This window comes from Cololabis saira, chromosome 16, assembly GCF_033807715.1.
Source record: "Cololabis saira isolate AMF1-May2022 chromosome 16, fColSai1.1, whole genome shotgun sequence".
Taxonomy (NCBI): domain Eukaryota; kingdom Metazoa; phylum Chordata; class Actinopteri; order Beloniformes; family Belonidae; genus Cololabis; species Cololabis saira.
The window spans coordinates 18,063,856-18,081,341 of NC_084602.1; the positions used below are offsets into that span (position 1 = coordinate 18,063,856).

Consider the following 17,486-nt stretch of genomic DNA (forward strand, 5'->3'; position numbering starts at 1 on the left):
TGTAGAATGTAGAAACAGCTGGAGAGCCAGTCCCCACCTGGTCTTGTGTCATTCAAACGGATCAGTGGTTCAGACTGTTAAAGAATAAAGTCAAACCGGGAGGCTCATCTGAAGCCCGTTGCAGAAACTTCTTTGGTTGGTTGGTTTTGTTTTTTTTTAACCAAACTAAGAGCAACTTTTTATCATTCAGCAACCAGAAGACTCAGCAGAAGTCACAGAGCCTGCACTGGACCCCCTCCAGGTCCCACAAATCCCCCCTCAGTCCCAGCAAAACCAGACCCAGCAAACCCTCTTCCAAAACAACTATCTCCAACCCCGACCTTCTCATTTGGAACAAAAACGGAGTCGCCAGAACACGTCCCAACAATTGCAGTCCCACCAAAAACAGTCCGAGTTCCTAAATCTGCGGTCCAATCAAAAGGTGTCCCACCAGACCCACTTGACGTGTCATCAGGGCCCGCTCCACCCAATCCAGTCCCAAGAAAATCAGAGCCAACAATCCCACCAGTCCCAGTCGGGCCTGGCTCAGAGGAGGCCTAGGGGTCCGTCCACGCTGGAGGAGGCCGGTCGGGTTCTCCGTCAGGCCCGGAGACGGAAGAAGGTTCTGGATGAGAACCTGGAGGTTCTGCTGAAAGCCAAGACTGGAGAGATCCTGCAGTGCCAGCTGGACGCCCTGGCTGCTAACAGGTAGCTAATGCTAGATGAACTGAAGCCGGGTCTGTGGGTCTCAGGCCCGAACCCTGGCTCCACATGTCACACAGACAGCTGGAGCTAATCAGACACAGCGGTGTGTGTAGTAGACGGAGCCGCTTTGCTGCTTCTCTTAGTTTTCCTCATCAATTGATAAACATGGGACTTAGTTTTCTCCCAGAAACACCACAGAAGAAGAGAAACATGTACGTCTTATGCAGTACTCGAGTTGTAAAAAAAAATCAGGGGTGATGGTGGATTTTATCATATGGGGACAGATAATTTGTGCTGATTACAAATAATATAATATATTACAAATAATAGCACTGACCAAAACACCTGCAGAAATACTGCAGGAATGACATAGCAGCAGTTAAATGCAGCCTTCTGTAAGCTTTAAATATCCACTGGGCTTACATCAAATACATCAAAACACAATAAAAAACAGTTTTCTGAACTTATCAATATGACTCTGTCCTTCACAGGATAAGTAAAATGGATCACTGCAAAAACTCAAAATCTTAACAAGAATATTTGTCTTATTTCTAGTTAAAATGTCTCATTTTAGTAAAAAAAATCTCATTACACTTAAAACAAGACTCATCACTGGAAAAAAAACACAATTTTCACCTGAAAAAAATCTGCCACTGGAACAAGTTTTTTTGCTTGTAATAAGAAGATAAATCCCACTGGCAGATTTTCCTACTTATTTGAAGTGAAAATTTACTTGAAACGGGTGAAAATTGTCAAATAAGTTATTTTTCTGGTGTTATTTTTCTGGTGATGACTCTAAATGTTGAAATAGCAGTAAAACCACATTCATTGATGAAATGACATAAGGGATGGAAAGGAGGGGTAGCAGTTTTACAGGGGAGATGATTTGGACCGTTTTTATTTCAGGGGGGATGCCATCCCCCCTCATCCCCCCTCAACTCGAGTACTGATCTTATGTCCTCTGCAGAGACTGGACAGAGGAGGTTCGGATCAAGAAGACGGTAGACGCCTGGATCAGTTGTTCAGCCAGAGATGTCCAGGTGAGTACCAGCAGGGGGATTCCTTGTTAGCATTACTCTCCTCACTGCTGTGCTTTTAGTTTCTTTTGTGTGTACAGTAATCCCTCGCTATAACACGGTTCACCTTCACGGTCTCGCTGCATCACGGATTTGCATTGTGCATTGTGTTCTTCATTCTGTTTGGCTAAACAGTTTCCCCACTTCTTCACTTCCTGTGTGTCAATAACGTTACGGTTTACTGTACATGTACATGTACATGTACATGTACGTAAAACAGCTTGCCAAATTTTAAACAGGCCTTGAATGACTTAAAAACAAACTTTTGATTGTTTTTGCTAAATAAATTAGAAAATTCAGCCTCTGAACCATGTCTTTATCATCCCCGTCTCTAACCACAGTATCTATGAGGGATTCTGAGTGGGCGGGGCTATGATAATGAGGCACTGTGCTGATTGGCTGCCTGAATGACGCGATACACCGCTACGAAAAAATGGCGGAAGCTCCGGCTGGCGGAGTTGTTGTTGTTGTTCCGGCCAGTTAGTTGTGGGCGTGGTTTCACGCATCAGAGGCCAACCTATGTAAATCGCTCCGTCGTTACGTAACGACGGGAGCAGAATCTGAACGGCTCGTAGATCCACATCACACTGGATGGCTCATCCGGGCGGCTGTACACACACTGCAGAATTTGGTTGCTTTCCTCCTTCTCTGAGTTGGCAGGCTGAGGGGAGACCACTTTATATATGTTAAAGCAAGAAAAAAAGTGTTTTTCATAATAGGTCCCTTTTAAGTTTGCAAATTTTCTCCAAAACCCATAATGTCGACAAAACGACAAAACACCGATTCTCCCGTTCAAATCCAATTAATCGGGTCGCGGTGGGGCAGTGCTGATCTCCGCAATTTGAAGCCTTTCTATAATAATTGTAAAAAGAAAAAAAGGTTACTACTTCACAGATTTCACCTATCACGGGTTCTTTTTGGAACGTAACCCCCGTGAAAAACGAGGGATTACTGTAAACAGAAAGTTTGAAATGTGTCAGTCAACGACTGCTGTGTCTCCTGTCCTGAATCTCAGACTCGTCCTGCTCCTCGTCACGCTGACGTTGGCTCAGATGACGTCATCGACCGCAGATCTGCAAAAGGAGTGACGTCCTCACGTCCGAAGACCACGGGGAGGGGGGCGCCAGTGAACATGCTCAGAGGAGCAGGACGGACGCCGGCGACGGGAAGAGGAGGCGGAGGGTCAGCAGCTGGACCCAGACTGGTCAGACTGGATTCAATGACAGGTCTGGTTGATCGGTCACATCCAGGTGCTCACTCTGTCACTTCTGTTTGTGTCTGCAGCTGCAGGACGCGGGGCCTGCCAGAGCCACAGGTGAACAGCAGGCAGACAGCCGGCAGGTGGAGGATCACGCGGAGTCGTACCTGACCCATCTGTACGGTAAAGTCCCGTACGATGGTCTGAGACGGACCCTGAAGAAAAGCCCCTACCCTCGCTTCAGGTCTCCTGTGTCACCGGTCAGCAGGAAGTCCCGGCCGCGGCTGGTGGAGAGCGTCAAAGGTCAGCGTCCCCTTAGACAGGCCCGTCACAGGTGTGCAGCTGGGATTCTGATGGGTCTGTTTGTTCTTGCAGGTGTGAAGCTGAAGTCCTGCAAGACTCAGACCAGCTTCGCTCCTCCTCTCAGTTTGACACCAGAACAACCTTATGTGATCAGCTCCACCCCCCTCACATCACAATACCCCGCCCACATTACTGTGACCAACGCAGACAACTCCCCTGTTGCCATGGCGATTCCACTGGGTCAGTAACTACACAGAATCACAGTTTTAGAATTTTGCTTTATTGACCGTGAGACCGTGAGAAAGAGAGTCATTCACCTGCTCTCTATGTGCAGGAGACAACATTTGGACTTACGCTACCTGGGTCTGCACACACTTTCACTTCCGTTTGAATGAAACACTATGTGCACAGATCTCCATTTATCAAGATCCCAAACTATTATGTGCAAGAACAGTGTAAAATAGTATTAAAAAAGACAGACAAAAACAATATTAACAGCTTGACTTGAATGCTGAAAAATGTGCCTGAACCTGAGACCTAAATGTTGCTCCTGAGGAGAATTTATAGATATGGACAATTATAAGAAAACATTTAAGCCCCAGCTCCCTTGTAAAGTAAAGCCGTTCACTACAAGATAATTGGGCCAGTTTGGTCCCAGTTCTCCAGTTCTGACAATCCAAAAGGAAAGTTCTCATCATCTTGATTGTTTCTCAGATTATCTTATCAGAATTTCTGAGAGGTGAGTTGAGGGCTGGAGCCAACCTTGACTTTACAAAACTGACGCCAGCCTATTACAGATAACTGCAGTTCCTCTACTGAACACTAGGGTCTGGATCCAACAGTGAAGAATGTCTGTCTTCCCACAGTCCAAATCCACATGGCGATGGATGCCCTAACTGGTGACCTAAACAGGAGTAAGCAAGTATTGTTGATGGATGGATGGCCTGTTGTGGCGTCAGCTGTACTAAGAGACTACTGTGAAGGTTGATGTGGAAGGGTTCGGAGGTGAAGTCCGTTCATTTTATCTTAGCTAATCCATGATACGTTAGCTAACCCATGATACTGTTTCTGGTGTTGTATCAAGTTTGCTGCATCACTGCCTGCATCCAAACCGTTCCACTTCTGAAAAAGCTTTTGATGAATTTGTTGTCTTCAAGGTCTTTACGGTAGATGGCTAAAGTTGAAACAGATCAGGTTAATTTCTAGGAGGAGCTTGTCTAATTTCATTCCATAATTTCATGCAAAAACACAGAAACCAGTTTCTTTTACTCTGTGGTGGATCTTGTGTCGGTTCAGGGTTTGGGTCCCAGACATGTTTTCCTCGTCTTGGTGAGACACAGACATGTAACGAATTTCATGTACGTAGGTGAAATGTGGATGTGACAAATGAGAACAAACCGTGTTACGGTGCCACCTGTGGGTGCAGCACCTGTGTTTGTATGTTAGTGGGACCTGAATGACACCAAAACACCAGAGTAGGTGGAGGAGGAGTTGCAGCCTCCTTCAGTAGAACGAATGAACATTAACCCGTCTTCTCCTGCAGGTCGTCCCAAGGTGCTCTCCTTCTCCCCGTCTGAGCGCGCTCAGAACGCCACCTCAGCTCTCCACGCCCCTCTCTCGGCCAGTGTGGTTGCCGTGGACAACAGATCACCTGAACGAGAGGTGAGCTACATCTCACCCTTCTGTTGAAGGTGCAGGGGGCCGGCGCCCCCTGCTGTTCATCCAGCAGCAGCTGCAGCAGCAGCCTGAACAGTCCTGACATCCATCTGGTCTGCAGGCAGGTCGTTACCACGGTAACCACGCCTCAGGCCCTCAGTGCCTGAGTCATCACACTCCTCTGAGCCACTAAATTAACTCTCCCGTCAGAAACCGCGTCCTGTCAGGTGACTTCAGAAACGGTTGTTGCAGATGTTTTAGCACTAGGGATGGGCGGTATGGACTAAAACATTTATCACGATAATTTCTGGAATTTATCCCGATAACGATAAAAATACCAATTCAAATCCACCTTTGTAACTATAAATCTATCACCACATTCAGTCTTTGGAGCCCCCAAATCACTGCTCTAAAAGAATACTGAATGCTACTAAACTACACCAATTAAATTGAATTAATAAAAACCAATTAAATGAGTTACACCTGTACTGAAAAACTGGAATGACTCAGATCCGCCATGTTTGTTACACAAAAACCTCATCAACGGGATTCTTTCTTCTTTCTTTCTTTCTTTCTTTCTTTCTTTCTTTCTTTCTTTCTTTCTTTCTTTCTTTCTTTCTTTCTTTCTTTCTTTCTTTCTTTCTTTCTTTCTTTCTTTCTTTCTTTCTTTCTTTCTTTCTTTCTTTCTTCTTTCTTTCTTTCTTTCTTTCTTTCTTTCTTTCTTTCTTTCTTTCTTTCTTTCTTTCTTTCTTTCTTTCTTTCTTTCTTTCTTTCTTTCTTTCTTTCTTTCTTTCTTTCTTTCTTTCTTTCTTTCTTTCTTTCTTTCTTTCTTTCTTTCTTTCTTTCTTTCTTTCTTTCTTTCTTTCTTTCTTTCTTTCTTTCTTTCTTTCTTTCTTTCTTTCTTTCTTTCTTTCTTTCTTTCTTTCTTTCTTTCTTTCTTTCTTTCTTTCTTTCTTTCTTTCTTTCTTTCTTTCTTTCTTTCTTTCTTTCTTTCTTTCTTCCTTCTTCCTTCCTTCCTTCCTTCCTTCCTTCCTTCCTTCCTTCCTTCCTTCCAGCTTTCCAGCTTTCCAGCTTTACACAAAAACATCAACGGAAATGTATTGTTTTTATCGTGAGATGACAAATTCTTACCGTGGGGAATTTTTTTGACGGTTTATCGTGAACGGTTAAATATCGCCCATTGCTATTTAGCACCAGTACCTGGTTCAAATGAGATGCTTCTGTAAATCAGTGGAGTTTGTAAAATATTTAAGAGTTTTATGTTGATCCAATACAAGTAAAGAAGTAGACACTCAGTTATGCAGAGATAAATGTTTAGAAATGAAATAAATCAATAAAATATTAAACAACGATACTTACGTTTATCTGAGCTGTATTTTTGTGTCACCAGATGCAGCAGATGAACGCTAAAGCTCCACCTGTGGATGACAGAGCTCCGCCTCCCACCTGTGCATGATAGAGCTCCGCCTCCACGTGTGGACATCTTTGAGAAGGCAGGAGAAAATGTTGAAGAGGAGGAGGAAGAAGAAGAAGAAGAAGAAGAGAACATCTTCCTGGAAATGACCTGTCTGTTGCTAATGCTGTTCAGGTAACTACACTTCTCCTCATCCTCTGTTTCTTCATCTTCTTCTTCCCCCCTCTTCTGTTTCCTCCTCTTTGTTCCACTCTTTATCATGTTCCTCTTTCTACTGCTTGTCCTCTTCTTTCTTTTCTTCCTTTTCCTCCTTTCTTCCTCCTCCTCCCCTGCCTGACGTGTTTCAGCGAGGCTGCAGTGCCTCCTGCTGGACACATTCATCAGCAGCCCTGTTGATCCATGCTCAGTCTCCGTGACCCTGAGTCCTCCTTGTGCTGATGCCCCTGCAGCCTCGGGGGTGCAGACATCCCATGGTCCTCCTCTCCACACTTTAGCTGTTTCATGTCTCTAACCTGTATTTGTACATGTATAAGTCCACCCTGGACTGTTCCCTCTATGCATCGAGACATCTTCTTAAACAACGCTGCATCAGGGCCGTTTAACAATAGATGAATAAAAAACTTCATGAAGTCAGAAGTTCCAGCTTTGTAAACTCACAAATTGCGTTTCACTTTATGGGACTATGTCCCTTGTTTCTAGTGATGAAGTGGAGGATCACATGTCAGAGGAGAGTGAGCCCCTGGTTTGTCTTCAGCAGACTGAACCAGTGGAGCTGCGCAGGACTCTTTACTGTCGTAAAGTGACTTCACCTCGGTGCCTCCAGAGGGAGCTGCTTAGTTAAACGCTGCAAACTTTCCTTCTTTGCCAGTTTTAAAGAGATTTAAAAACCCCTTATTGTCATTTGAGGACAATTAGTCAGACGTTCACTCCTCTTCTCTGGATCTCCTAGGTTTCTGCTGATGGGAACTTTGTGTCCACATACCTTGCTCTGATCCTCTTACCGGCACTATTTTAGTGTGTTGATACGTTTCCCTTTTCCGTTCAGTTGTTCAGAGTCTGACATTTTATTTTGATACATTTTATTAATTAACATCAATATAAATTTGATCTAAAAGACTCAGCCATGAAGAACTCTGTGAGTTCTTCATGGCTGTTTCACCAGCGTCTGTGAGACACAGTCCCAAACACCTGCTGAGGGGGTTGTAACTCCTAGGATGTCTGATGGTCCCCCCTCTTCCCTCAGGAGGAGGCGAGTCTTGTGGGAGAAGACGCTGTGGTCTTAGACGGTCGTCCGTCTCCTGCTCCGGTTCTTTACCACGGTCCAGCCTTCCCTCCAGAAGCCCCCTCTTCCTGCCACGTCCAAAACCAGACTCCAGTCTTAGACGTAGACCAGCAACAGGACGCCTTTGGAAGAGCGGCTGGTAAAATGGTAAGAAACCGGTTTAAAGTGGACTGAACTGGATCCTGTTGGTGTTGATGGCCTGTTGTAGCTCTGTTCTGCTTTTTGTTTGTTCAGGGTCGGGCAGCAGCTCATGTCTAGAGTGATTGCTGATATCTACCACCCACCTCTGTCTGACCCCGCCCAGAATGACCACACGGACCAATCTGAGCCCGAGGAGCGGAGCTTCACCTCAGACATTGGTAGGAGGAACTTGAGGTCCAGAAACTAACGCTGGTTCCCTGAAACATGAGTGAGGTACCTCAGAATGTCCCCAGGAGCTCCTTGGCAGCTCAATACTGAATAGAGGGTATGCATTGACGTCACTTCCCCACTGGACCACGCCCCCTTACTCACACTGAGTGGCAAAAACGGCTGCAACTAGTAGGGGAAACTGTGGAAAAGACGGGATAACAGCCGATTATCTTAAATTAAAGGCATTAAAGGCTTAAATTAAAGGCAGTTGGACTTGACAGTGACCCAAACAGTTACCCGAAGAACCAGTGGTCCATGGACATTAATAATTTGCCACGAATCCAGTTTCCTGATATTTATATGTGCTTAATTTCTACGCCGGGGAAATACACGAAGCAAAGCTTGAAGGCATACAAAAGTCTTGACGCTTGGTCCTACTTCAAGGCAGGATTTGTTGTAGAAATTAAAGTGATGAGGACACCGAACTTTATGATTTGACCGTTTTAATGTTAGCCACCCAAAAATCCAACATTACCCGATACAAAATGGGAACCACAAATCCACGTTTCGGAGCCTAGAATCCAGTTGTTTCTGCGAATTGCAGTGATCCATTTGTCTCTCTTAAGCTTATTTTTCGGCAGTCTGTAAAACGATAACTCCGATTTCTTGCTAAATCTATGAGTGCAGTCGATCGCACAACAGCTCTTTCCATTTTAGATGTTTTCCAGTTGCTCAAACTGAAAGTTTACGCTGCCACTCAGTCTTTCTGCCACTCAGTGGGCGTAACCCGCTGGGAAGTCGCATCTGTGACGTCATGCGCATTCCCTCTATTCAGTCTGAACTTTGGTGTTTCGCCACCAGGAATTAGACTCTAGGAGGTTCATGCAGATCCCAGCTAGCTGTTAGCAGTCGTTACCTGTGACGGATGTGTTTCAGTAGAACACGTCCGTTCAGGCGTGAGCTGCAGTCGACCTTCAGCACGTCTGGGAGAAGTCCACTGACTGATGAAATGGGTGTAGACAAAACTACAGAGTGGAGAGCATCATTGGCACATAAAACAACAAAAACTGTGACAATACACAGGTAATGCGGATAATAAGACTTTACTTCCTGGTCCAGTAAGAAGATGGAGAGTCCATTGATTTTCTTCTAGCTTCTTTGAGAGTTTTGAGAGTTTTATTAATGTGAACAGAAGCTTCCAGACAGAGATCATTGAGAACGGTACCTAGACGGAAATACCAATGAAATGTTTATTCATATCTGCTCCTCCTCAGCCTCCTCCGCTCACCTTCAGTTAATGAGGATAAATTCACTGGTAAAATAATTATTATTATTAATACCACTGCTAAAAAGAAACCTCCACAGAGAAATGCTGCATGGGGTGAAAGATGATGATGATGTTTTGTTTCAAATATCAACAGACATGACCTCATTCAGTAATTCCTTACCCTGCCTTTAAATTCTGGTGGTCTTCCACGTAGCTAATGCTGGATCAAATAAGCATTTGAGGTCCATCATGAGATACCAAACTCATGTTGACAGAAAACTGCTTCTGTATTTACTTCAGGACTTCCTTGTGTCCTACACTACGTCCTTGTTCCCTTGTGTTCAGATCCACCTGTCCTCCTCCTCTGTAACCCAGGTGTTTTCCTGTTTTGCAGTGGAAGCAGCAGGAGGTGGAGGCCTGCAGCTGTTTGTGGACTCCAACATCTCTGTGGACTCCGAATTAATCAGGAAGCTTGTTCACGAGGTTCTGACTGAGACTTTGAGCCAAATGCTGGGCCAGAGGAATGAGCTGGATGCGAAACCAGAACCAGGACAAGATGCACCAAAACCAGGACCAGCAGCTCAGGAGGAGGTATGAGCACATCTCCACACAGCGTTTCAACCTCTTGTCCTAGTTCTGTCTGTGTCTCAAACTGCTGATTCTGGACCAGGATAAACAGGTTCCAGTGGTCCCCACACCGGTACCAACCCCGGTGCCCAGTGAGGACCCGTCCAGTAAGGAGAGCACACCAGTAACCACCCCAGCTCCATCTGAACCAGCCAGCCCACTGAGCGAGAAGTCTCCTCAGCCAATCACAGCGCCAGGTAAGAAGCACTTTCAAAGGTTTGGCCACACCAACCCTGGATGAAAGGTGTGACCACTGCCCATTGTTATATGATTACAAACGGCTTGTAATCTGCAAGTAATCCTACGACAGGCTGGTGGAAGTCTGACTATTAAGATCAAAGCTCATTACATTTATGTTATCGTCTGAATACTGTAGTGACCATTTGCCTAAAAAAAAAAACACTACCTGGCTGTGATTAGAATTCATTTACGCAAATACGAGCTGTTTCCAATGTTCCCAATGTCTTTTTATTACTTACAGTGTTCATGCAGGTATTGCTACTTTGTCACTTGTAAAGCAAAAATAAATAAACATAAATATCTGCCTGCTATTTCTATATTCACTTCTTCAACACACGCATACACGGTCAAAAAACTTATGCCTCCACACAGCCACCTGTGTGTGTGTGATTGCACATTGATTAAGTAGACCGTGTCCAATTGACTGTATCACTACTCCCCCTAGTGGATGGAAGGCTGACCAAAAACACAAGATAAACACATTTGACAAAGTAACACAAATGGCTCTTACAAATATAGTAAGTTTGTAATCTCATTACAAAGATAAAACCTCCCTACCATCTTTTACTATTCTTGCTTTTTTTCTCTCCCTCTGCATGACGGACTCAGACCTTATAGCCACGCCTCCCAGCAGCCCCAAGCCCCTCCCTGCTGTCGAAGCTCCGCCTCCTGTCACCTTGGGAAACCCTGAGCTTCCACTGGACAAGGAGAGACCAGAGGATGTGGCTCTAAATGAACAGCAGCTGTACGTGTGTGTACACACACACACACACACACACACACACACACACACACACACACACACACACACACACACACACACACACACACACACACACACAAGTCAGGGTGTGTTTCCATCCTCATGATTGATTAAATACAGCCTGCTTCTCCTCCTCCAGGATATCAGTTGCAGAGGAGGAGCCGCCTCCCTGCTCCCCTCTCCCTGCTCCTTCCCTCCCCCCTGCTACTGCACCCCCCTGCAGCTCCCCAGAGGACCCCACCTCCACCAGTATCACCAGTACCCCCAGCAGCTCCAGCATAAGTTGCACAGTGACTGTAGGGACTGAAGCAGCATTGAAGCACATCTCAGAGGGAGAGCTGCTCATCAGCGTCAACCAGACGGTCCCTCTGACAGGTATCAGTCATCATAGTGACCACATTCATCAACAGCCTCTTCTCCTGATAACATGATGGATGCTTGCACTTATTCTGACACCTGCTTCTGCAGCTTTAGATTTCTTTTTGCAAACTCAACCAAAACTAAAAGCATTTGTGATTTAGCAGCTATATGTTGACTGCTGTCAAACTCCCTGTGCTTTGTCTCGTTCATCTCCCAGAGGAGGAGGTCGGTTGCAGCTTCTCCAGCTCTCTGCAGGAGCTGCAGGACATGGTGAGCAGTTTCTACTCTGCACGCACTCACGAGCGTGTTCGTGTTAATTCTTGTACAATTCTCTTCTCTGTATCTTTTATTCGGGTGAAAGTAAAAGCACTGAGAAAACATTTCTGTTAATTTACGACACAAAGGTCCAATGGGGAAAAAGAACAAAAACAAAAAACTGTGGTTCACAAGTACAATATAAATTGTGGTCGTAGTGGGTCTCAGGGTATCAGGCAAAGGATCCACAGGATTTAAGAGCGTAACTTGAAGCTGGGTGCTGCTGTTAATCAATTGGTGTTCAGAGATCTAAAAAACTAAAACTAACAAGAAAACAAATCAATTTCCTATCAACGTTTAAGACCAAAGTGGAGATGTTTGTTTTAAATTTCCAGAAACATGTTTCTAGAAAACTAAACAGCATTTCAGCAGAAACACCTTAGACTCACTGTCGAGCACGGTGGTGGAGGGATGATGGTCTGGACCTGGACACCTGTCAGTCATTGACTGGATCATGAACTCCTGTAGACCAGAGTCTTCTAGAGAAAAATGTCAGGACATCTGACTGGGAGATAAAGACTGGCTAACATGTGACAGGAAATGACCCCAACACAGCAGCAGACCTACACGTTCCACACACAACAGGAAAGGACCTAAAGGAAAAAGTTGAAAGTAGACAAATGTAAAATATTTTTTTAAAACTACCTCTGCTCACATCTGTCTCTCCTTCAGGACCTGGATCCACCCACCATAGAGCAGATCAGAGATCATGACCTGTTGGACCTGCTGACCAGGATGGATGGAGACGTCTCACTCAGAGGAAACCAGACACATGCAGAGGTGAGGAGGAACTCTCTGCTTCATCCTCACACTTTATAGACAGAGATGACAAAAATGATGATGTCAGACGGAGTCACGTGCTTGTCAAGTATTAAAACTTAGTATGAGGACAGACAAATGAGGGTTTTTCTTGAGTTGGACGTAGGTGGCTCTGTAACCTCTGACCTGCTGTCTGCAGGAGGACTTGAGCCTGGGGGAGGTCAGAGACTACGACAGCCAACTGGATCAGAACTCTTCTCAGCGACAGACCCGTCAGGCTGCAGGTATGATGGCTGAGAGCCGCATTTTTCCCTCTGCAAAGGGTTGCATTGGGTAATCTGGATGTGAGGCATTTGTCTGGGCCGTTAGTGAGGGAGTGGTCTTTAACCACAGCAGAGCAGAAACTGTAGCTCAGCTATGCTTGCTGATAGAAGTAATCAGATTACTCATGAGATACGGTTGAACCTCAGGAAACAGGTTGTTTTAATTTTCTTGAACCTTCAACGTATAGTTATCCTTTTTCTCTTTATTATTATTTCTATAATTGGTTAAATGCTGTAGTACAGCATTCGAGCTACTGTGATCCTGTTTCTCTTTATTATATCTTCTTCCACCACCTTTTGATTGCTAAAAACTTCCACATATTTTTTTATCTAATTCAGCTATCACACCAAATTCTGCTACGTCAGATCTCACTTGGGATTACTTAGTTCAGCAAATCCTCATCATTTGAGATAATGATTTTTAAAATGAATATAATATATTGTGGGTCTGTATGGAGAAGGCTTAGAGTGGAGGTTCACCATTTCAGAAATCTTTTGGATTTCAGCTTAATTTATTCCCCCCAGATTTACACGAAAGGTTCAGATTTACACAAAATCTTCAGATTTACACGAAAGTTTCAGAGTTCCCCTGTCCTTTGGGGAAACTCATAGTTTCAAAATGATTGTGATAGGATTAACTGTTTTCCCACAGGATTAAAAAGTTGAAGGCAATGAACTCTGGGGAAATCCTGTTCATTCATTCTGATCCTGCGTGCTCGTTATCTTCCATGGTAACCTCACAACCGCAGTTTTTTAGTGCCTGTCTGACAACAGTGTTGACTAGACAGGTAGTTTGATCTTACCATGATTGACCACCAGGCGGAGGTAATTGTGCAGTCACCGTCATGTTGCATTCTGTTTCCTATTGGAAATATTTCCTCATAGCTCTGTACAGCAATAGGTTCAACATGTGTGTCTGGTACCTGGGTTCCTGGTTCGTCTCAGCCACGTACGACCTTCACTGAAGCTTACAAGCACTCGCTGTATGTTTGGGCCCTTTTTAGAAGTTCTGGAACTCAGACTGGAATTTAAACTTTAGAACTTTGTTCCACCATCAGCTGTTGCTTAGCAACCATAATTGTACAACAACTACTACCTACTCCTAAAATGGTAAATGCTTACACTTGTATAGTACTTTCCAGCTGTACTCCTACAGCCCCAAAGCGCTTCACACTGAAGAGAGTCACCCATTCACACACCGGTTGCCGGCGGAGCTGCCATGCAGCGGTGCTGGCCTGACAACCGAGGGATCAGAGTCTTGACCAAGGACACTTTGGTGGAAACAGGAGGAACTAAGACTTGAACCACTGACCTTCAGGTTCATGGGAGAGTGCTCTACCAACTGAGCCACCTGTCCTACTACTTGTGTCCAATGGAGTCTACTGCTACTATTACGATTACTACTGCCACTATTACTACTGTTACTATTACTGCTACTATTACTACTACTGCATGCTTGTTGAAATGAGAAAGAAGACACTTAGTGAGGAATAAAGACTAACAACTTCTGTCAGTAAAGTTTTATTATTGGGGATTCAAAGTAAGCGTGTACAAGGACCTTGTCTGTTCGGCTGACAACCTCCCAAATAGATGGTTTTGAAAATGTGCAAGTATGTAGATATGTGATGACAAATGATTGGCTGACCTGATGGAGAGGAGCTGTGGAGACCCCGTCGGCCTTCGTTGGAGCCTTGATTGGTGCTAACCAGTCAGTTCTTCCTAAACATTGTGGATTTATGTAACCGCTCTTTGTTTGTCTCCCCTTCGATGCTGTTCTCGTGATAAGGCAAATACTTGAAGTGATAAAAAATTTACATGCAAAAGCAAGTGAGCAAGTTCACAAATTTCATCTGATATTTAGACCCTTCTATCTATTTTTAAATCTCCGTACCTCACGCAAACACTAAATATATTCCCAACTCGTCACGTCATCTTCTCTTCAGCCCATCTTCTTCTCTTTAGCAAATATTCCTCTTTTCAGTGTCTCCTCCTGTCTTCAACTGCTGTTTCTGTTCTTCCACCATCTATAGAGTTTTCAAATGTCTCAGCTACAATTTCTTGGATTTTCAGCAATTCAGCTGTTTCTTTATTTGTTTGTTTTTTTAATTTAATTGTACTCTTTGTGTGTGTGCTGAGGTTTCACTGCTGTCACCTTTTATTTTGATACCACATTTATTCACATACCTTGTAGCTGCTGAGATAAAGTTATTTCAAAGGATAGATGTGATTTTAGAAAAAGAACCTCAGAATTCATTACGAAGTGTTCAATCAGGGTCTCAGTAAATAAGAAAATGAAAATACAGTGATGTTTCATCTCGCTGAGATTCACCTACAGTGTCTTTGTGCCTCTCTTGTTGTCATGGAAACACATGCCTGAGCGTGTGGTATCTTTCATGCGTGTTTTAGTACAGGTATGTGCAGGTCATGTAACGCCTCCGTGCAGTGAGATGAACATGTTTCATCTCCCAAGTCTGATGTTTAACAGCATGATTAAACATCAGACTTGGTTGCAGGTTGCTGAGGGTGAACGTTCACATCTTTGAAGATGTCACTACTGTTTTCTTCTCTTTAACTGGAGGGGCACACCAGCAGGCCATCAGAGGGATGGGTTGTTGGTGCGTTACCATAGAAACACAGGGAGCACAGCTGCAGGCCAGAATACTTCCAGTCTGTAACTGAAGCTGGAGGTCAGGCTGTCGCTGGTTTCTGTTCTCTCTTTATCAACAGTTTCAGATATTTCCACTCGTCCTCACATCTGGGAGGGTTTCTCTCACCACGGTGCAGAGATATGACTCTCTCTCTCGCTCTCTCTCTCTCTCTCGCTCTCGCTCTCTCTCTCTCTCTCTCTCTCTCTCTCTCTCTCTCTCTCTCTCTCTCTCTCTCTCTCTCTCTCTCTCTCTCTCTCTCCACACATCCACTATGAAACTGGATAGATTGCATGTGAATATGCTATTTGGGATTCATGAAGACATTTCAGAGGACAGTAGACATCTCAGGCCTTCAGTATTATAATTTTAAACAGCAGCTGTGGCAGTGAAGCTGTCTGAGTGCAGATCAGACACATTAACTGACATTGATACATCTGTAGATCAGTGAGACGCAGGACTGCAGCATCACAGGCATACCAATGTCATAAATGGAAATATAAATCTTCATTTAGGGCAGATTTATCAATTTATACGTAATTTTGATCATAGTTGACTAGAGGTTCTGGTTAATATATATATATATATATATATATATATATATATATATATATATATATATATATATATATATATATATATTCATGTCAAAAAGTCCAAATAAACAAAGAGGAAGTGGTAGTGGAGTAACAGTCCTGGGGCCTCATTTATAAAGCTTGCGTGCGCACAAAACAGGGCTTGAAAGATGCGCACGCCACCTTCTACGCAAAGGTTGGGATTTAAAAAAAAACAAAAAACGAACTTTCTTTTTTTTCCAAAGGCTTTTTCATGCAAATAGACGATTTAACAGCAGGAAGTCAGAATGTGCTTCACATGTGTAAGACGCTTCGGCGGAAGAAAAAAAAACGTCAGATCACGCTTCCACATAGATAAATGTTGATGTCTATGTGGAAGCGTGGTCTATGTGGAAGCGTGATCTGATGGGGTATTTTGATCTGTCAAATCATCCTACCTGCACGGCGTGTCCACGGTGCAGGACACGCCGTGCCGGTGTCGTGCCAAAAAGTGATTGCCTGCCAGAATCTGATTTCTCCCCTGAAAATAGGTCTTTTTACCTGACAAAAATTGATTGAAGGCCAAATACAGTTAATGAAAGGTTGTTTCTTCCTAAATATGATTTGATCTCATTCTTGAGCTTCATAATCTGAAAATCTGACGTTTCAGCATTATCGCTCAACGGGCTGCTGTGCGCGCTCCCGTGGCCAGAAATCAGATTCTGGCAGGCAACTCACTCGCTTTATATTTGTTAGTGATACCACTACTGTGACCACCAAGTAATGTCCTTTTCCTGGCCTCCACCTCATCCACAACATCTCAATCTCAGTCTCCGTGAAATTTAGTGGCACGGTGGCTTGACACATGTCTCATTCATCCTGAAGCACAGCAGAAATAGGCTGCAGGAAGCCGCTGCGCATGCTCAGCAGGCTTATTTATATGCAAATACAGTCACCAAGTAGTTTGCATTGCCCATTTATGGTAAAAAATGGGCGTGTAGAGGGCGGAATATGAGGCAAATTCACGTGCGCAACCTTCCAGGTGGACTGTGATTTATAAAGCGAACATTGCGTGCAAGTGTGTACACGGTTTTATAAATCAGGATTTTTTTTGTGCGCACGCCATTTTCCGCTTTTGAGCGCACGTACACTTTTAGTATGAATCCTACGCACTCTTTTATAATTGAGGCTCCTGGAAACTAAAAGCTGACCTGTTTGTTTCTGCAGTTGGACGTCAGGAGGGAGGAACCAGGAAGATGGATGTTCATCTGCCCTCCGTCAGACCCCTGGAGGAGGAGGAGGAGGAGGAGGAGGAGGTGGGGGAGGAGCTGAGTGAAGCGGCATACTCGCACTCTTCCACCAGTGATGTCTTTTGATCGAACAGGACAGAGGTTTTCTTCTCGTGACTTCATCAGTCAGATGATCTTCGTCTTCCTGTGACATCAGCTGATTTTTGTCTGCAGTACAGCGCCAAGACAACCTGAACATAAGGGACTATTTTACTGACCAAAACCACTCAGGACAGGTGTGCTAGATTTACTCGCACAGAAAAAGACTAATCTGCTTATAACTGTGTTGTTTTAGTTGCTGCATTAGTAAATGGGTCAGGAAGTATCTTACTAGAAACTGACTCATTTCCTGTTTCATGAATAAATGTGACATGAATAAA

General features: G+C 44.2%; 1 protein-coding gene across 1 annotated transcript in view; it reads left to right on the top strand.

The window, feature by feature from the left end:
- The window catches only part of kiaa0586 (KIAA0586 ortholog), a 46,398-nt gene extending 28,912 nt beyond the window's left edge, over window positions 1-17,486 (top strand). The window contains 19 exon segments of the mRNA XM_061743276.1: window positions 191-687; window positions 1,652-1,724; window positions 2,776-2,964; window positions 3,045-3,261; window positions 3,334-3,501; window positions 4,805-4,923; window positions 6,308-6,354; window positions 6,430-6,505; window positions 7,575-7,736; window positions 7,738-7,760; window positions 7,848-7,972; window positions 9,626-9,822; window positions 9,902-10,055; window positions 10,708-10,843; window positions 11,001-11,236; window positions 11,439-11,491; window positions 12,209-12,316; window positions 12,495-12,579; window positions 17,045-17,486. Coding sequence (XP_061599260.1) covers window positions 191-687; window positions 1,652-1,724; window positions 2,776-2,964; window positions 3,045-3,261; window positions 3,334-3,501; window positions 4,805-4,923; window positions 6,308-6,354; window positions 6,430-6,505; window positions 7,575-7,736; window positions 7,738-7,760; window positions 7,848-7,972; window positions 9,626-9,822; window positions 9,902-10,055; window positions 10,708-10,843; window positions 11,001-11,236; window positions 11,439-11,491; window positions 12,209-12,316; window positions 12,495-12,579; window positions 17,045-17,193 — 2,814 coding nt within the window. The 3' untranslated portion in view covers window positions 17,194-17,486.